This window comes from Apostichopus japonicus, chromosome 1 (genome assembly GCF_037975245.1).
Source record: "Apostichopus japonicus isolate 1M-3 chromosome 1, ASM3797524v1, whole genome shotgun sequence".
NCBI classification, from domain to species: Eukaryota; Metazoa; Echinodermata; class Holothuroidea; order Aspidochirotida; family Stichopodidae; genus Apostichopus; species Apostichopus japonicus.
Window position 1 is genome coordinate 5,708,862 of NC_092561.1, and position 19,883 is coordinate 5,728,744.

Consider the following 19,883-nt stretch of genomic DNA (forward strand, 5'->3'; position numbering starts at 1 on the left):
CTCGAGATCCAGCCTTTCTCTAAATACAGCATAGTTGTTTTACAGTTTTCTGTTATTCCTATCTATTTTTCACCGTTTGTATCTAATTGATCCAGCTATATATGCTTCAAAATGGAGAGCAACTTTGAAACTTTGAAAACGCCTCGACGCCTTTCAGCTAAACTGGTTAGGTATAGGCATCACCTTTCCAACTAAAATAGTTTTAATTCCTGCTTCTCCTTGTCACTTTAAGTGATCATGCACTGAAGAAGAGCTAGTTTTGCTCGAAAGCTCTGCAAAATCCAAACATTGGCTGTTTTGCCTCCAATCATTTACTTAATTTAATTATTGTATCTCACTCGAGATCCAGCCTTTCTCTAATTCTACATAAATCTTATATATACATCTACATATAATATAACATATAAAACATTCACAGAATACAGACAAGATAATGAGCATGGTGAACACAAAGAGATAGATGTAAGGGATTAGTAGACAAGGGATGGAGAGAAGAAAGAAAGAAACAAACAGGGGAAGAGGAGAGGTAGGAGGTAAACAGTGGAGGGACAAAGACAGGATTAAGGGAAGGGGGTAGGGAATAAACTAGAGAAGGACAAAGACATAAAGGTGTGGAGAAAAAAGGGTGGAAGAGAGCTATGAGAAGAGGAGTGATAGGGGGGAGGGGGAAACAAGGGGAGATGGAGGGGGAAACAGAAGAAAATTTAGTCCTGTCCTTCCTGAATGTTGAGCCCATGGGGTTGAATGGTGCGAAGGCAAGCATCCACAGCCTCTCTCTGCTGATTCGTACTAGGTAAGGGCTGTTACCTAAGCATTCAATCCCCTGTAGAGACATGTCATTAATGGTATGGTTGGGAAGGTTAACGTGTTCCCCAACTGGGGTCACAGTCTTCATGGTGTTGACTGTGGATCTGTGACCATAGAATCGCTTCTTGAGGGTGGTTTTGGTTTCGCCAACATACTGGATGCCACAAACTCTACAAGAGATCAGGTATATGATATTAGTGGTTGTGCAAGTGATGTGACTCTTGGTCTTGTGTGTGAGTTGCATGCTGTGGTTATGGAATTGGATTCAACAAAGTGGAGGCTGCAGACGATGCATCTCGAAGTACGATCACATTTGAAAGCACCATGCTGAATGGGTGTAGGTCAAAGAAAACAGATTGAAGCACCGCGAAGAGTAAGTATAGGAAGGTGAGAGCTGATAGTCCTACTGTTTCAAATGCAGACTTAACATGTGTTACTTGTGGGAAGCATTGCGAGTCAAGGATTGGACTATTTAGTCATAAAAAAACTCATTAATCTCTGGTACTTAATCTGTGATTGGTGTTTTATTCAGAGGCATCATCGCCTCGATGGCCATATATATCTAATTATATAATTAAGTAATGATGTATAGATATATTTTTTGTTAAATAAACTATGATTTATATAAAATATAATTATTGGACTCTCAGTAGAATATACGAAACAAAAATAGAACAACGCATTTAGTAACGCCAAGATGGACAATCAATCGAAATTGAGGGCGGTGTAGGGATTGTGAATTAAGATATCTGAAATGCATATGCATATCCTGCTTTCTACCTGATACGCTCAACAACATGGCCGCCTCACTTCCTTTATTAATACATTCACGGAGCAGCTATAAACTATTTCCATTTGGCTGCAGTATGAAATTTAAAGTATAGAAAAATAATGAATGACTGAATCAAGTCTTTGACCACTACGAACGTTGGAAGGTGAGAAAGCGCTTGAGTGAATTTTTTTTTAATGAACTACGATGGCCTTTTAAGGGCAAAACTTGGCAAACTCACACCACCATCCTATGACAGTGGACGAACTCATCCGGTGGTATCGAAGTACAAAAATAAACAAATTTTAATTTCGGGCTAATAACTTGTCGATAAAAACCCTAATTTCGAGAAAAAAAATATCATACAAAGTGATAAAATTTGCATACGGATATAGATAATAAAATTGAATTGTGGTAACGAAGTAACGGGTAAAGAGGAAGAACTTTGATTAGCTTATCTAATGACATTTTTTTTTTGGAACATAACTTCACTTCAATTGTTTTTCTTAATAACTTAACTCTAAATAACTTTTCCTTTAACATAGTCGAAAAAGAGAAGGAAGACGAAATTTCGCAGGTGAACGTTTGAGATGCAAAATAGGAGAAGTGGAGGGCGCTATTCATTTGGATAGTAAATATGAACATTTTAGCAAGTGTGACTACCATTCTTCCCATATTCCATCTCTCACCCCATCAGGTCATACAATATGTTCTTGGTATAGTAGCGTAAAGGATGTTATTTTTGTACAGCTGTTTAATATTTATGATTTACCGTTCTCTAGTTTTTAACATAATAATTATGTAGTCTCTCTGTATATCTACATTCATAATAACACGATTCTCTGAGAGCAAAATATGTCTTCCTCTTTTGGGCAACGAACAATTTTGAAGTTACTTTATCTCTAGTAATCGATATCGGGATAGCCGCTATCGCGATGACCTATCCCGTAAGAGTGTCCGGATTCTATGCTACTTGCTGTCTCCCGCCGATAACCGCTGAAATTCGGTGATCCTGTGCTATTTGCCCCTCTGTTGTTTCGATTAAACCCTCGAAACGGTTCGGAAGGTAAAACCTGCACAAACCCTGTTACTTGAGGCTGCTCGTCGCTGGCGCCTCGTTCATGCGAGTAGCTCGCGTTAGAACGCGTTTCATGTTCCGATAGCGGAGCGGGATCGGACGCCCTGGAACTCGGCCGTATTTGTGATTCTTCTTCGTGTTGGAGGATATCGGGATAAAGTAGAGGGCGCCTGGCTCTACCTGTAGTCGTATCCGCTGAATAGACTGTACTTTCCTCTCTTCTTCCGTAGGGTTCCTTGGATTTTGCGTCAACTTTCCTTTTTTCATACGAACCCAAGCCCGAATCCTTGTTATTCTGAGCGGGACTGCCGTGTCGGTTGTCTTCCGGTCTGTATCCATTTTCTGAGTAAAACCATTCCCGATCAAACACCGCCCTCGGTATCGTCTGCGCGGCCTCGGTATTTTTGTCAACATCGGCTGCCATCGAAGGTGAACGATCTTCTTCGACAGGCTTTTTATCTGGACTTTTCCCCTTGCTGCTTTTTTTACTTTTTGAAGATTTCTTGGAACTTTTGGAACTCTTGGAACTCTTGTGACCATGTTTCTGTTTTTGCTTTGGTGATGGCGCTGTTGGGGAAACAGTCGTGTGGTAGTTTGGTATATTGCTCTTGGCTTGGTCGTACAAATGTGTTTGATAAGTCGGTTCTTGGTTTTCATATTCCCGCTCAGGTAACTGGTTACTGTAAAGATGTGGTGTGTTACCATTGGGAACGTTCGGTAAAGGTTGCTGTTGCAAAGGTGTAGGTTGATGTGGTTGTGCGAATTGTGTAGGCTGATGTGGTGTTGAAGCGGGTTGTTGCCATGGGATTGCTGTAGTGTATTCCGATTCATCCGGTGGAGTACCACTATTCGGTTTCTCTTCATCCTCCGTTGGTTCGTTTACTTCCCACGCATTTTTGGAAGATTTTCCTCCCATGATCAGTATGTTTTCTTTCAGGGCTCGTTGAAGGTCAACTGTAGATTATGTTTTCTGTTTTATTCCGCTGTTTCTGAGTCCAAGATATGAATTAAAATGACAAAACGTTGCTGAAGTTACAATGACGCAGACCGTTAGAAATTCCTGCTCATTGACTTTTAAATTTGCAGAATACCACTTGTAATTTTCTTTTTTACTTCTGTTGTAACCCTCTCTGTTCGTGTGGCTACTTCTTGCTCACTTCCTTTGAGAATATATCCATCAGTTATATATAAAGACTTTCTACGACTGTTGCACTCCTCATACCCAATAAGGTCAAAGTTCAATTTCTGGAGACGAAAGAAAGAAGGAATACCAAAATAACAATAAACATAATGAAAATAGGAGAATGACATGAAGCAAACATTGAATAAGTTTATGGTGGAGGGGGAGGGGTAGGGGAGGGGGAGGGGAGGAGGCTGGTGCTTTTCGCAACAGGGGGGAATGACTCTAAATACCTTCCCGCGGGCTAATGCCGCCACTGTCGGCTACGAAAATAGCACCACTGAACACTAGACTGGCTCCTGCCTGTTTATGTTGTGTAGTTCCTCTGATTTTAAAGACTACCTTTCGTCGTTTAATTGGGTGGGGAGGGGGGGGGTGGGGCAGAGGGCATCAGTTTATCAATGGAAAATAATAACAGACAAAGAATGTTCCATCGACTTCCAATTTGCGATACAACATGCTATTGCACAATGCACTTATCCAGATATATATATAGATATATATGTATGTATACATATATATGATATATATATTTATATCAATTATATATATATATATATATATATATATATAGATATATATATATATATAAATATAAATATACATTTGTATATACATATATATAAATATATATATATATATATATATAGGGCCTATATATATATAGGGCCTATATATATAGGGCCTATATATAGGGCCTATATATATAGGGCCTATATATATATATATATATATATATATATATAGGCAACCAGGATATTGACACAGTGTAGAGTGCTCTTAACATTTCCTTACGACACTATACATATTTGGACGTCTTGTTATCTCGATAATCTAACACAGACGTAAATATACTTCACATGAGCACTTAACATATGCTTACGAATCGACGCCCTATCAGTCTATCAAAACAACATAACATTGAACATTAAATATGGCATTTATGAAGTTGAAGTGGGGGGGGGGATGGTTTGAAGTTCCTACAATCTGGTTTAATCATCCTCGGCGTGTCCATTAAATACCAGGTATACTTGACAACAGTACTTGTGGTACGACTACAACAGACTTGTGGTACGGGGGTCCACAGAATAAAATTCCCGTTGGCATTAATGAGTGCGAGCATATTGCTGTATATTAGCTACTTAAAGCGAGTAAGATTCATCTTGTACTGTTATTTATATGATATCCAAAATGCGCAAAGTACGTGTACTAGATTCACGATGGTGAGTAAGCGTACAATGTAAATATGCTAGAATGTGAGTTATAGTATAGGGGAGGGGCGGGTAATTACGTTGCTGTCCAGGAGCAGGAACAGTTGTGGTAATTACAAGACTGCTTCGTTATTGTCTGAACTTTTCGAACAGAAGTTTAATTATACAAGCCAAGATCATCATCACATGAAGATAGGGTGTGGGTGGGGGACACAAATCAGCTACCGTGTGACAATAAAGATCGTACCTTATTTCCTACTTTGTCACGTTTCTGGTGTCACAATACCCCTCGAGGTACACTTTTGCATGGAAATTACCTTGTAATTAATGTTAATTGTGTCTACTTCTCGAAATCTATTGATTTATTTCTGATTCATTCCACTGTAGAAATAGTCCCATTGGGGTCGGGGGAGGTTGGGTGGGGGTGGGAGGAGGACTGCAGCCCCCAACAAATTTTTTTTGTTGTGAAAATTCGGGCAATATGCTGAGATTTTTTCGGGCTACTACTGAAAGAAATATAAATTGCAATGATTTAGCTAAAGGAAATCAATAATTTACAAAAAAACCCTTCTTGTCCGACTAATTCGCCATATCGTTAATAACACGGCAAATGATTGTATGTTATTGGCATGCGATGTAATAACCGATGAATGCTTATATATGATATGTACATTAACATGTGGGACGCGCGCGGAGCACGCGAACAATTTTGGTTCTATTTTTCGGGCAAGTCGTTACAGCCCCCCCCCCCCTCCAAATCATATTGGGCTCTTACACCTATGCTTGTACTTGCTACATTGTAATCTCGATTGTACTTGCGATATTGTACTCGTCACTAAAAATCTATACATAAAGACAGTCTCTGCAAATCTGCAACTGTTCTTTAATGTTGCTTCTATGCTGAATGAGAGAATTCTGAGCGATAAACTTGTTTAACCATCAGATGATTCATTAATGACCTCATTTCTTGCTCAAGTATCTTCTTTTCGAAATGTTTTTTGAGTTATCAATCGCCAGGTTTCTGCTTATGAAAATGGAGGTCAAACCTCACGTGGAATTAGAACCAATAAATTATACCATGCTGATAGTGACTTAACGAAGAAATATTAAAACGTGAACCTTTCAAAAGAATATGATAGCTCTTTTCCTGGTTCAAATTGCTTAAAGGCATTGAAGACTCGCCCCAACCCGCGTGCCGCCCTCTGAAAAAGTTAACTTTCCTTTGCGTGCAAGTGAAGTTTTTTTTCTTGCCGATACAAAATGAAGACATTAATGAAACGATACCTTGTTATCTTTTACCTAGACTTGAGATTTCTATCGTTGCTATGTACACTGTGTTGTGGGTATTGACCGTATTGACTGTACACTAGTGTCTAATTACCGACGGTAGCAAGCTTTGTGTGTATTTTCTGGGATCGATGGTGGTGTCTAACACTTCTGTTACACCTCATTCGAAACTAGGTCAGATTACCGGCATCAGACGTTTCTTAGTGCGCGAGTCTTCACTCCCTTTAACGACAAAGCAAACGTATTTTTTTTTTATCTGTAATCCTGTATATGCCATTATTAAATTATATATTTATCTACGGTTCAATGTGCATAGACCATTGTAGGGATTTGCAGAACGCTAACTCGTTATGCTTTTTTCTTCCCCCCTTGAAAATGACCATTGGTGTTGAACGTCACTGTAAGGGTGATGTAATGTTCAAATGACATTAAAAGAATATGTTTTGGCTGAGCTATAAGAATTTATAAGACAATGGATGAACATTAATTAATATTTCGCCGCCCTCCACCGAGGAGTCGACGTCATCATGAATTTAGAGAAATAAAGAGGCATTCCAGAAATTTAGGACAGTTTTAAAGGTGGGTTTCTTGGAAACGCAGCAAAGCTTTAGAAAGAAGACCGGCACCCTTTTGACCTTTGACCTATATCAAGACTAGAATTCTGCCTAAAGCTAAATCTGCTTCTTGTCATTAATGACTCACGCAGTACATATATTCGTTTATTTAAAGGATAACGGCCACGCGGCAGTTACCCGGATTACAAAAAAAAGCAGCTCTTCATGATAAAGTTGTTAGGTTAAATACTTTAGTTTGTAATCATAATCTTCTATCTCTATATAAATAGTACCGGTACTTTGTTCAGTAAAGTGAAATGCAATATTTGGATGAACTTTCAAGACTGTGTTCGTATTTGACATGACTCAGAAGTATACATTTGTTGATCTAACTAATAACTGGAGAGTATACTGGACTGTTAGAAAGAAAAATGGCAAATTACTGTAATTATAAGGAGCAGAATTTTTTAATTTATTTGTTTGTTCGTTCTTGTTTTGCTTTTGTCAAGCTTAATTGGCTGTCGTTAATTAATTAACGCCGAGAATACCCCCGGAGAGGACGTGACGTGACGTGACGTAAATATATATATATATATATATATATATATACATACATACATATATATATATATATATGCCAACGGCACAGGATGTTAACAAAATATGCTCTATATCACATAAATATTAAATGAAATCATGTTTCTCTAACTGAGAGAGTATAACACACCAATCGAGGCCCATTGCCATACAAATACCCCATATATACCCCCCCCCCCCCCCGCCCCCTTCTCTTCAGTCCCATAAATAAGTGAGGCGCCAGACAGCCTCTATACATATCAACAATGTTAAAAAAGTTCCTTATTTCCTTTAATGTATGCCTATACATATATATAGTATAATACAAAAGTAGTATAAATTAGAATAATACAAAGTAGTATAAAAGTACATATAAAGTAGTATAAAAAAAAATAATACAAATACAAATAGTATAATATAGTATAATACAAATAGTATAATACCCACAAAAAACCCCCCAAAAGCACAAGTATCATAATACTTTGACTACGTACCGTAACATACCGTTTCAATTTAACGAATCCTGTATGTAGTTTTGTGAACAGTAACAAATAAGTCAACCAGACTCTTTTTGCGGTAGTATATTTCGTCCGTGTATATAGGACGTTTCCTGTTCTGCCGTGTAATATGATTTCCTCAGATTATTGCTATCATTTATGTATGTAGGCCTGTATATCTTTTATATATGCATTCTATGCATGAAGTAATATGGACTTTGGACGCTTTTCTGAGCAAGTCTTCCCATAAAGTAAGCAGTATGTAGATAACACTCTTTGTTTTGAAGAGATACAATAAGAATAGTGATCAAAGGGATATCCCCCTATCGGCCTATCATCTATGACGTTGATACGTTGATACCTCCATACGTACGTATGCATATTAGGCGATAATGAGTCATGCACATCAAAACATTTTAATGATGCATTTATATATTCATACTATTTAAAATTCACTTTATAATTTGAAAAACAACTTAGTTATAGTTTTTGCTATAACAAAGTAAAATTGCGTTACTTTATTGCAAACTTTTAAGGGCTTCAATGCACAAAGGAAATTCTGTGTAAGCGATGAAATATTCAACGAACTCAAGTCAGTCAGTCGTCAACCTGAAAAGGGGAAGATGAGAGGGGGTGGCATTGATGTTCGGACGTACCCCCATCACCCCCCCCCCTCACCCCAAAGAAAAATATCACCAACATATTTCCATATTTATAGATTGTGATCGTAGTACAAATCACTTTAGATTTACTATAGGCCCTATATGTCGTGATCTTAGCCAAATGAAAGCCGAGGAGAGCAAAATATTTATAGTCACATGTCTGAATGAAATTTCTAATTATCAATAAATAAACATTCCCAGTGACATTGAGCAATAATAATCGTGCTTTACAGTATAGTTTCTCTCCTAGGACTATGAAAGACTGGAATACGCAATCCTTGGCCGTTAAGGAGAGCCCTAGTCTTGAGGTGTTTAAGACAAGATTGCTCACGCATTGTTACTAGCACTGCTGCGCTGAGTACCAACATCCTCGTTTTGATACCCGAGAGGGTTTTTAACGAGTACCTAACAGAAACAGAATATTGCTCTAATAAATTGGTTTAGTTCTAAAGTGAGAAATAACAATAATTAAGACAACACAACGTTTGTTTATTTGTTTGTTTTTGAAGTTAGATTCATAGTCATTGAACTGTTACACTGCAGCGTTATGAGGGGGGGGGGGCGCATAGAAAAAAAGATCGGTTGTACAATCTTTACCAGATGATGTTCAATGCTTCCAGTTGCGTTGTTGTTGCCCGTTATAATAGACCATGATCCTAATTAGGAAGAACATCTTGCGAGTAAATGAACAGGAACATTTAGTCTAACATCGCCGTTAATTCCTATAATAATTTAATTTGTCTTATGTTGTGTTATGACGTCACTATGACGTAGAATGTTGATATTTTCTTTCCATTCGGTGATTAGTTACTTTTTGCCGTCGCTGGAGATCGGAAACCGTCCGGCAAATTGAAGATCCACAAATAAGTTTAAGCAGTAGAACCCTGCCGTTGGAATATTAATCGTAATGTGTACCAGTTCTGTACCCGGCAGTGGGCCTTCATCCGTTGTAACGATGACCCAATCCCTGTACTTTTGAGCAGCAGTATCCGACATGTTGACGATATTCACTAAAATGTCACCACCGCGTGAGGTCAAAGGTCGTTGAAGGGTCATCAGGCCGTTACCATTCTTCAGCCGTATTGTATATCCTGCCATGTCGACGATGCTCAATTTGTAATCCTCGAATATTTGCCGTTTACCCCAATCATTATGATTTGCGAATGGTGAAGTAATCAATGGAACTTTTCCTTTGAATACTAACAGAAATGCCGCGTTTCTATGGTATCCGTCCTTCCCTCGTTCCTTGACGATTAAATGTTCCAGTAAATATTTCCCCGGTTTCGGCAGGAAGATATAACACGCGCGTTTTCCTGGGTACGTATCCTGATAAATACAATTTTTGATCTCTTTGGATTGCGACGAATAACTTGTTAATCTATACATGACATTTCCCCAAGTAGGACAAGCAAATTGCATCAAAAGACGGTTTTCGGTTGTTTCAATAGTCGGTTCGGAGTGACTTATGCATTGATACCCTAACGTAAAACTCTGTGGACTGTTTCCAAATGAGAACCCGTCTGGTATTAAGTTCGGAGAATTATTCTGTGTTCCCTTCCCGTGTATACAATAGGTGACCAATACACCGTAATCACCGTCACTCTCCTTGTCTGCTGGTAATGCAAACCCTGCCAATACTGAAAAGAGATATTTCCCTGGACCAGGGAGTTCATACCGAAACACCGCGGTAGTTCCCTCCCAAGATATCAAGACATGGCTAGCCGTTAGGACTTTCTTTTCGGGTAACTTTGAAACAATGACGTTAATCTTGACCAACCGCGGTATATCGATTCGTATTTCCCCGGTGTTATCAGGCGATGTAATGGTACCTTTATGATGAGATGAAAGTGTTGCGTCCGTCAACTGCATCATGAAGCCTTCATAGGGTTCATCTTCCCAGGCCTTTAAAGAGGTGAAGGGCTTCTCCAGAAGTTGATCCACGTGACCAATTTCTCCACTATGGCTGACAGGAAGGTGTGTATTAGTGAACGATTTCGGCTCACTGAGAAAGTCGTGTTCTTTCCAACGTTTCGAGAATTTAAGATCAGGACCTGTAGAAATTGTTTAACAAGAGAGAGAGAGAGAGGAGAAATTGTAGAGCATTATATAAACTATTTTCCGATTTCTATTTTCTTTGATGGGAGTACTCTATACGATTAAGCCCAAAAGGGTTTCTTAGTTTTACTTCCTTTCACATTTTTTACTTATTTGCAGTTATATTGTCTTGTTCACCTTGTTATACTGTGATATAACAAATAATAATCATAAACAAACCGGTTTGATACGAGTGTATCATGTCCTCTGCTTATTCCATCAGGAAGATTTTCCAAACTAGTGTAAAATCTTCAGGAGAAGGGTGGGGAGAGGGTGGGGGAGGGGGAGGGGAGCTTCACCACAAGTGTAGAGCTGTTATAGCACCGAATGTTAACTAAGTTAGCTAAAAGCAGTGCTTGCCTATACCGCCGTTCTCAGATAAGATCTGCCTTTGGAAAGGATTCAATGCTACTTTTGTACCAAATACAGATATATCACCAACACCGCGGTATAAATGGAGTATATCGTGTTGCTGTGACGGTGTTAGCAAACAAAAATGCGTCTTCTTCCATGTCACCGTGGTCGAAAACGTCATGTGTGACACGCACACATGTGTAGACTGATGGGGAGGAAATGTTAGCAATTTTAGCACCGTTTATTTTCTTCCAAGTCCGGATCAACTATTCTGACAGTGTGTTCAATCTTATCGCAAAGGATTAACTCTAGCTTATAGAGTATATTTCTGATAAAATATTAAGGAGGAAAGGGGTGGGGGGGGGGTTATTCTGTCACACCCGTATATATAGGAATGTGAATAATGTGATGCCGTGCGTTTGGTTGAAAACCCTTCAAATACTGGAATTTGTAGTGCAGCATGCAGAAAAGGTCTATTTTGTCGGGTATTTTGAAGTGATTTTTGTTATTTGCCCAGTCAAATGAAAGTCGCATGTCCCACTGCCGTTCGAAGTTGCCCCCCCCCCCCGCCTCAGAGTGAACCCTCTTCTGACGCTCTTTATTTCCTGTTTTATCTTACCTATGCCTCCAGATCCCCAGGTTGTGTCACATAAGAACGGCTTGCCTTCTATTGTTATCTTGTTCCACGCGTGTCCTGCATACTTATCAGTCCCGGCCACATATCCGTAACCTTTCGCCTTCCCGTGCATGACGTCACACGGAAGGTTTGCCTCCCTATGATAAATAAAAGAGGCTTATTTATATGAAAATGACTAACACTAGACTATTACGCATATATTCCTTAGAATGACAGTAATGTGACGAAGCGAAGAGAAATATCGTATAAAGCCCTTAAGCCACACCTTGTACACAGGTGGTCCGCAAATTAGAAACTCACTTCCTCCAGATTCCCTCACTCAGTTTTCACCTCCGCAGGCAATTTCCATTGCGGTAAACCTCGATGCCAAATATGCCCCCATACTACCCCAGGCACCGTGGTCAAGATTCCCAATGTTGACTATAGTCTAAGACCCCCTTCCCTCTCTTGTGATTCTATTAATGTTATTTACATTTTCTACTGTACTTTGCAAAGAGGGCAATTATGTTGGTGAAACAGGCTCCCGGTTCCGCTTACGTTTGAATAATCACAAAACATCTATTCGTGATCATTTTGAAGGATTCCCCGTTTCCGAACATTTCAATCTTTTCAAAATTCTTCTCAAAATTCACTTCAAAATTCTCTCAAAACCTAAAATGCATTTTAATTGCCTCGAACTTCAAATCCGCCACTGAACGTAAACGTAAAGAAATCGAGTGGATCTTTCGTATTAAGTCTCACATCACCGGCCTCAACAAAGACTCAACAAAGACCGGCCTCGACAAAGACCCCTTAACAACTTTCAGTTCTACAAACATATGTAATCCGTTCTTTGCTCCTTAATCCGCTTCTTGTATAGTCATGGTTTATTTGGTTCTAATTCCATCTATGCAACTTACACTTATCTAGCGTCATTCCTTCATTGTGTTACATTTTGTACTTTTCATTCCACTGCAAAGTATTACTGACGGAGGTCCCAGGGGACTGAAAATTCCAATATATTTTCTAAAACTTTACTCCTTATTTGTCAATTATATGTCATATATTATTTCTCAAAAGAAATTTCTTCAAAACGTCGTCTTTTATTTTATCAATGCCGAAATTTCATCCGTCTTTAGACTTACTTGCACATGAGTTGAAAAAGTGAGCTGTATCCTGCACATACTGCGGCTCCCTTTTTCAGGGCTTCCATAGGATCTGAACTCAGAGGAGTATTCCGATTAAAGAACACATCCACGTCATAAGCTATATTATCGCTGATCCATCGAACGATGGCTCTGTATTTCTGTAGGTCATTCGACGCTGGCTTGATAAGATATGTTACTAACTTGGATAAATCTGTCTTAATGTTCTTTGGTGCCTGGTGTGATAAAGAAATAAATGAATCAGATATTATGACAGGTTCTATTATACCGTTTATAGGGACTTACAGTCGGTCAGAAGACAGGTCGGGCCCGGGACGATTATATAAACCACCCCTCTCCCCTTTGTTTTCAGCTGGAGGAATAATTGATCCATCATCGCAACGCAAAATGCTATACAAAATGATCAAATTGATATACAAGTTCAAAGACGCGTCGTAGTAGTTTTCATTACGCAGGAACCATATTTAGGCCAATTTATGAAAGAACAGCGCCCTGACATATATGCTACGCTAAATAAGAACATTTAATTAGGCCTATGCTTATAAGTGAAGAGGGAGTTAGGAATTGACGGGCATGATATATGTGACATTTGATATAATAATTGTTACGGGTAGGCAGGACTCAAAGGTAATGATCTGAGAGCGTATAAAAGTTACGGTATTTAATAAAAGCGCTTATCATATGGGTGACATGTGTTAAAACCAGACGCCTTATAGAATTAGCAGTGACATTTTGTTTAAAAGAAGAACGCTGGGTTTGATAATCGACAGGGGAGGAGGGTGGGGAGGAGGGGAGGGGAGGAGGTCGGGGAGGGAGGGGAACGGACTTCTAATTATCTTATAGCTCAGCTAAGGCCACGATTAACGAACGATAAATTTCACACTGTACCTTTAGAGCGTGGTTGTCTATTTTTCGCATTACTCCCATGTCCGGGATAAGTTTCTTTTTGCCACTCCAAAACGTATCCTCAATTTTGATTGGTCGATCGAGACCCTCATAGATATGTGGTAATCCTTCCATTAATCCTTCAGTTGGATTTACAGCTGGTATGTCATAGTCGTGCCGCCATTTTGGTTGTGGAATGGAACACGTGAATGTGTTCTGGTTACTCCTGTTTCCCGGGGTGTTACTTTTGACATTACTCGGCTGGTTACTCCTGTTTCCCGGGGTGTTACTTTTGACATTACTCGGCTTAATTTGTTTCTGTTTCTGCGATACATTCTTTGAGGGCGATACTGAGAGTTTTTTAATATTTACTTTGTTTCCATCTGTTTGTTTCTTCTTTGCTTTCCTTTTCTCCTTTTCGGTCGTTTTATTTCTCTCATTTTCAATAAATTTAGACCTCTTTTTCTTCTCATCTGTCGCTTTTGTATTTCCTTGAAGATTGTTATTCTCGTCCAACTTTTTTTCTTCTGTGAATTTCAACAATTCGTCAGAGGATGGCGTTTCTCCTCTAAGATCGTCGATTAATATTATATCGCCCTCTATTTTAGAATGTTTCGAAATCCCATGAAGGGATGTGTCATTAACTTTTGTGCCATTCTTCGATAAACCGTCTTCGTAAATATCGCGATTATCATATTCTTTGATTCCTTGAATATTTCTCTGGAGCGATATATCGTGACGGTTACCGGTCTTATGGCCTTCATCATGAAGATTATCTGCCCACGCCTGTCGATGTTGGTTAGGTACTGTCGATGCATCCGAGACTGAAGAACTGCCACAACCCATTTTGGTAATGGTGGGATAATCTCCAGACTATAACTGTTGATGATAAAAATTTTGATAATAAGAGAAATAAAGTGAAGCCACGAAGGTATTACGGATGAATCTAAGCGTATATGATGTCTTTAAAGGCACAAAATTAATTTTGAAATGTTGTAGACCACTCTTATCAGTCCAGTTTGGTTTTCAATGACACTTTTAATTTATGAGAAATGAAGCTTTTGTTATCAGCTGAGGTTCGTCAGTTAAAACGACTGGACTATGTAGTATAATAATATACGGAACAGTAAAGGTCAGTTCCTTAGATGCAACACAAAACTCAATGTAAAAAATCACAAATTTTAAGGCCTGTTTATAATCTGTTTACAAATTTTTCAACGTTAGAAAATGGCATTTTCTACATGTTGACGTTATTTTATCTCAGTTCCACGACGGCGTTCGAAATTAATTTATATATCATGGCTTCCTGTTTCATTACTAGAATGAATAATTAATTATAAAAGACGTTAATTGCTTGTTGACGGAGTCACTGAAGTAACTTTGTCATGTTTCTAACAAACCCAAATTGATATGAAAAGTTATGACTCAGAATATCATCTTGCTAAAATATTATTTAGAATATATAAAAAAATTAAAAAAATAATTAGGTGATTTAGGCCATTGGAGTTACCAGTAAATGTCGTGAACGAGTTCGGCCATGCCATGCAATTGTTATATGAAAAATAAATATCGTATATAGCCTACGTGTATGGATTCGTTGGATAGGAACATAATTTAACAGTATATGGGCTGGTATCATTCGTTTTGAGTACGTGCGGAAATCTCGTTATTCAACGAGACGTTCAATCAGCGGGTGTGTTAACTCAAACTAGGCACTATTCAAATACAGCAAACTTGGCGGAAACACTCAGAGACTTGCAAATAGGAGTTGATAAATACGCGTTCTCCCCTAATTGTTTAGACTTGCGTACCCTGGAACTGTCGATAATCGGGAAGGGGTCGGTGATGGGAAGGAAGGGAGATGGAGAGGGAGAGGAAGGCGAAGGGGAGGGTACACTTGACGATAACATCGACTATATTACTTGACGATAACATCGACGAAGTTAATGGTACATGTCCATGTCTAAATTCCGTGTATATTGCAATCTAATTAAATTTTAGATATATTTTTATTTTTACTCCCTGTAATGACAGCCCCAGGCGATCAATACTAGTGAGATTTGAAATTAAAATTGACTATAGTGCCGTACGTGTTTTCCGTAAGTTATGGTTATAATTACCGACAGTCTAACAATTTTTGGGTGAGGAAAATCTACCAATGTTTGTCTGGGGAAGATTTGTAAGAAATAAGCCATATTTGCGAAATTTTTTTGTAGAATAATTCTTTCGGGCTGATACTGTATACGTATATGTAGAATTGTCGGGATTGCTCTCTCTGTATGATGTCAATTTGTGTATATATTAGCTTTGTTAACAACACCAATAATATATAACCACAGTCATACCAACCATCCAACAATCTTGTCAGCATGTCACCATGAAGGTTTAAGTTCAGTATCTCCGGGATACTCCAATATATATCGCGGTAAAGTTCATGAAGAGTTTATTTACACAAAACATACTTTGCTTCAAGTGTCGTTTACGACAAACAAAATCATATATGATGACCACGGATATAGGAAGTGTATTCTGCATGTATATATAAGAATGCATAACAAATTAGTTATGGATCGGCAGTAGAAAAACAAATACCCGAGTATTCCCCCCCCCCCCTCCTTCCCCAGCAACGAAGCACCCATGTTTGGTTCACAGCGTAAGTAACTTCCGTTTAGTGCATTAGTTTATAGGGTACATGGATTATACAGACAACATTGGGAAGGGAGATTGTTAGTTTCTTATATTTCGTTGAAATTTGTCATTGAAATTTTCCACAGGGGGGCAAGCAACTATATACTTCGGTGGAGGGGGATTTATCCCCCCAAACTAACTCCCGCCCCCTCCTCCACCTGGCACTGGCACACAGAATATTACAGAAAAAACCTAGTGTAGGCCCACAGTATAACGTGTACATGCATGTGCCGTACAACCTAAACAGTAGAAAATTCTTCAACATTATTTCAAAAGTTGCAAAATATTGTACAATTTAACATCTAAGCAACCCACCATTTTGCCAAAACTTTTCAAAGGGAGAGGGGTCCACCCATCTCCTCGCAACATTACATATTATTACACCCCCCCCCCCCACAACACCCCCCACCAGCCCTCTCTCTCGCGCCCATTGTAGTACAAATATGGTGCTTGCGCCCCTGGTTGTCCATATACATAAAACACTATGAAAAACACAGTGTATAGATACTTTATAATATTCGTATAGTATAGTGGTATATATTATTATATGCAATTATAAACAAAATAATTGTTAGATTCCGAAACGGGATAATCCAGGATGCGGATAACATAGATCCGGGTAATGCATATTTATGGGAGAGTATAATATACGATCAGATAAGACGAAGGCTTAGGAGATGCAGTCACTCATGCAACAGGGAAATGGATATTTTAAAAAACGGCACAATGTAATGCAAAATGACGTGGCGGTTGTGGACCGTTTTGGTGAGCGGCATGTGTCCGACAAGTAAATAAATTGAGATATTGGTTTAAGTGAAATGTCCTATCAATCTAATTTCACTGAAAATAATGACGCCAAAAAGAGAGTCTTCTAAATAGCCTATACCTTCTTTTCATCTTCCTTTTTGTCATTTCACATAGGCTATATACTAATGTGCACAAATGTCTGGGCGACGAAATGTTGAGATCTGAATATAGAAGCATCAATAATATACATCCTCCTTTCAAATTCATTCGATTTTCTTATTGTCCTATTTCGACCAATTATAATCTTATTTTTGACAAATGCTCCTAGATGTAAATTGGTACCATCGCCTATAAAACGACAAATGCTGCTTATATAAGTATACAAGTTAATGTTTATGTAGCAGTACTAGAGTAACTGTTCTGGACTGTCCAACAGCCTAATATACTTAATCAATCTGCGTGACCACAATTCAAGGAATAAATTAACACAATTAACAAACGGGATAATTTGTCTCGTATCGCATACATTAATGCTATGCAAAATCCTATGATACGTTTACAAGTGCTAAGATGAAGCATATAGCAGTTTTCACAGACAGATACGTTAGTAGTATTTTATAAGAGACAGAGTTCAGAGCCTTCAAATTTATGTAGAAAATTTGAACACCAATTTATTCCCTGAATTACATCACCTTCATAACGACAGAGATTTTGCTCTTTCCTCCACAAGCGGTTATCTCAGTTGATGATTTACCCCATAACAGGTACATATATGAGCGTCCCACACTGAGTGTATTGATTGTACGTGTCTTTGGTACAGTAATTTGCTGTTTCATTGTTGCGTTATAACCATTACTGTTTTCACTGGAAAAAAATAGAAACAATCATAGACAAACCTTAAGTATTCCAGTCAGAATACACAGACTATCCAGAAAAATAAAGCAGGGGTTGTAGCGTCATGATGGAATAAGTCCAGAAATAAGATCGACCGAGTTTCTGTTTGGTGAGTCCGCGATGCCTATTTGACAACTGGTATATAGCAGTAGTAGTTCCGCGACAATGGTTTTTGTATTGTCCTTGTGCACTGCGGTATAAGTCAATAGAATTATCGACTTTCTTTCAACATTTGTTCAGCGCATTGTCAGTACTTATAATTGTTTGCTGTAACTATGGTGACAACACGGAAGAGTGCGCGATGGGGATCACTTCATGGGTCTTTGGTCCCGGGACAAGCAAGTTATCGACGGATTATATTCACAGGATGGTGGTGTGAAAGGGCAAAGCTAAATTTGTCTCCCCATTTTAAGATTAGGCCTATGAGATAACCGTCCATGACACTATATAGGTTCTATACCTTATGCCTTACGCTGTAGTAAGCAATGAAAATGACAAGTAAAATGCACCACGCGTACGATACACATTCTACCGGGCCCAGGAATCAGGGCCGGTCGTTAATAGTTATAATATTAGATAGTCTTTCGTGACCTCTCCCCCCCCCCCAAAAAAAAAGTGATTTTTAATCTACAACTTGGAGATCTTTTTTTGCAGTCTAGAAAATGTTAAAGTATACACAACTAAAACCGCCAGTAAATACACCCCTCTATTAGGAGAGGGGCATGCACAACATTTGGCCGGCGACTGTACTGGTGGGACCCAAGGGATCTCAGGGGAGTAGATTCTCTCCTATTTTTTGTTTTATACAACGTACGGAAGTTTTACTCAAATAGTCAATCCCTGTATTCAAAGTATAGCTATTCAGCTATACCTTGTTCTATGCTTAATAGTATATGGTTATACTGATGTAAACCTGCGAATCATAACAGGGTCAGGGAGTGTTATGTGCTAAATATAATAAGTAGCTTGCTGATTATTAAATACCATGGCTTTTTATTGTTCTTTGCCAAGTTTGTGCCATCACCGCCGTTTCCTTCCCTGAAAATGTCTATACTGGGGTCGGGGAAGTGGTGGGGGCGGGGGGGGGGTCACCCACTGCACATTATTGGTAATTCATTTCATCCTCTTTGATGTCGATTTATGAAGAAAAGTAATGATACTAAATTAATAATGATGATGATGATGATGATGATGATGATGATGATTTGACTTTCTATAATATATTTGAGGTCAAACATATAGTACAAGATGACCTTTATAACTATATAGAAATCACGTTGAATCATCATTGTCAATTAACATTAACATTTCATAACCGTTCAGTAGATTGAAGAGGCAACAAAAGCAACAAAACGAAAACAAATCACGACTAAAATCAAACAGTAAAGAGCGAGAATATAAATCCGGCAAAATATCCCGTGAAAAACAAAAAAAACAAAAAAAAAACAGCATCCGTACCGCCTGTGGTTATACTTAGAAACGATGCCTATATAATCATTTTCCATATCACGCAAATGCAAGAGATAATTATATGCCTATTGTTCATTATCCAGTTTTTCCTTAAAGTGACTATATAGTATAGTTATATATCAGTGCGGGAGTATATACACGCGAGATACTTATTGTTAAATCGACTATTAGTATGCCCTCCGGCAAAATTGCCGTACTTAGACGCATGCATGCTTAGCGATTGGTTATTCATGTATAGAACAAAAGCTGCATAATTAGGAAGAACATAGGCCTATAGATGGCAACGGGTAATGAGTAAAATATAAAATAAAAATAAAAATATTTTTTGTTATATTTAATAATCATTAT

The 19,883-nt window shown here is 38.4% G+C and overlaps 1 protein-coding gene across 2 annotated transcripts; it reads right to left on the bottom strand.

Moving 5' to 3' along the window:
- Nucleotides 1–1,318: 1,318 nt before the first annotated feature.
- LOC139965265 (kyphoscoliosis peptidase-like) lies at nucleotides 1,319–18,318 on the bottom strand. Of its 2 annotated transcripts, none has more exons than XM_071967456.1 (6): nucleotides 18,068–18,318; nucleotides 13,740–14,615; nucleotides 12,831–13,066; nucleotides 11,689–11,843; nucleotides 7,967–10,672; nucleotides 1,319–3,899 (listed from the first exon to the last, which is right to left on the bottom strand). In XM_071967456.1, the coding sequence occupies exons 2-5, from the start codon at nucleotides 14,580–14,582 to the stop codon at nucleotides 9,429–9,431; spliced, it is 2,478 nt and encodes an 825-aa protein (XP_071823557.1). In that variant the 5' UTR covers nucleotides 14,583–14,615; nucleotides 18,068–18,318; the 3' UTR covers nucleotides 1,319–3,899; nucleotides 7,967–9,428. The 2 variants fall into 2 exon arrangements, with proteins under 2 accessions (XP_071823557.1, XP_071823551.1); XM_071967450.1 differs by having other exon boundaries at nucleotides 7,957–10,672.
- Nucleotides 18,319–19,883: the final 1,565 nt, after the last annotated feature.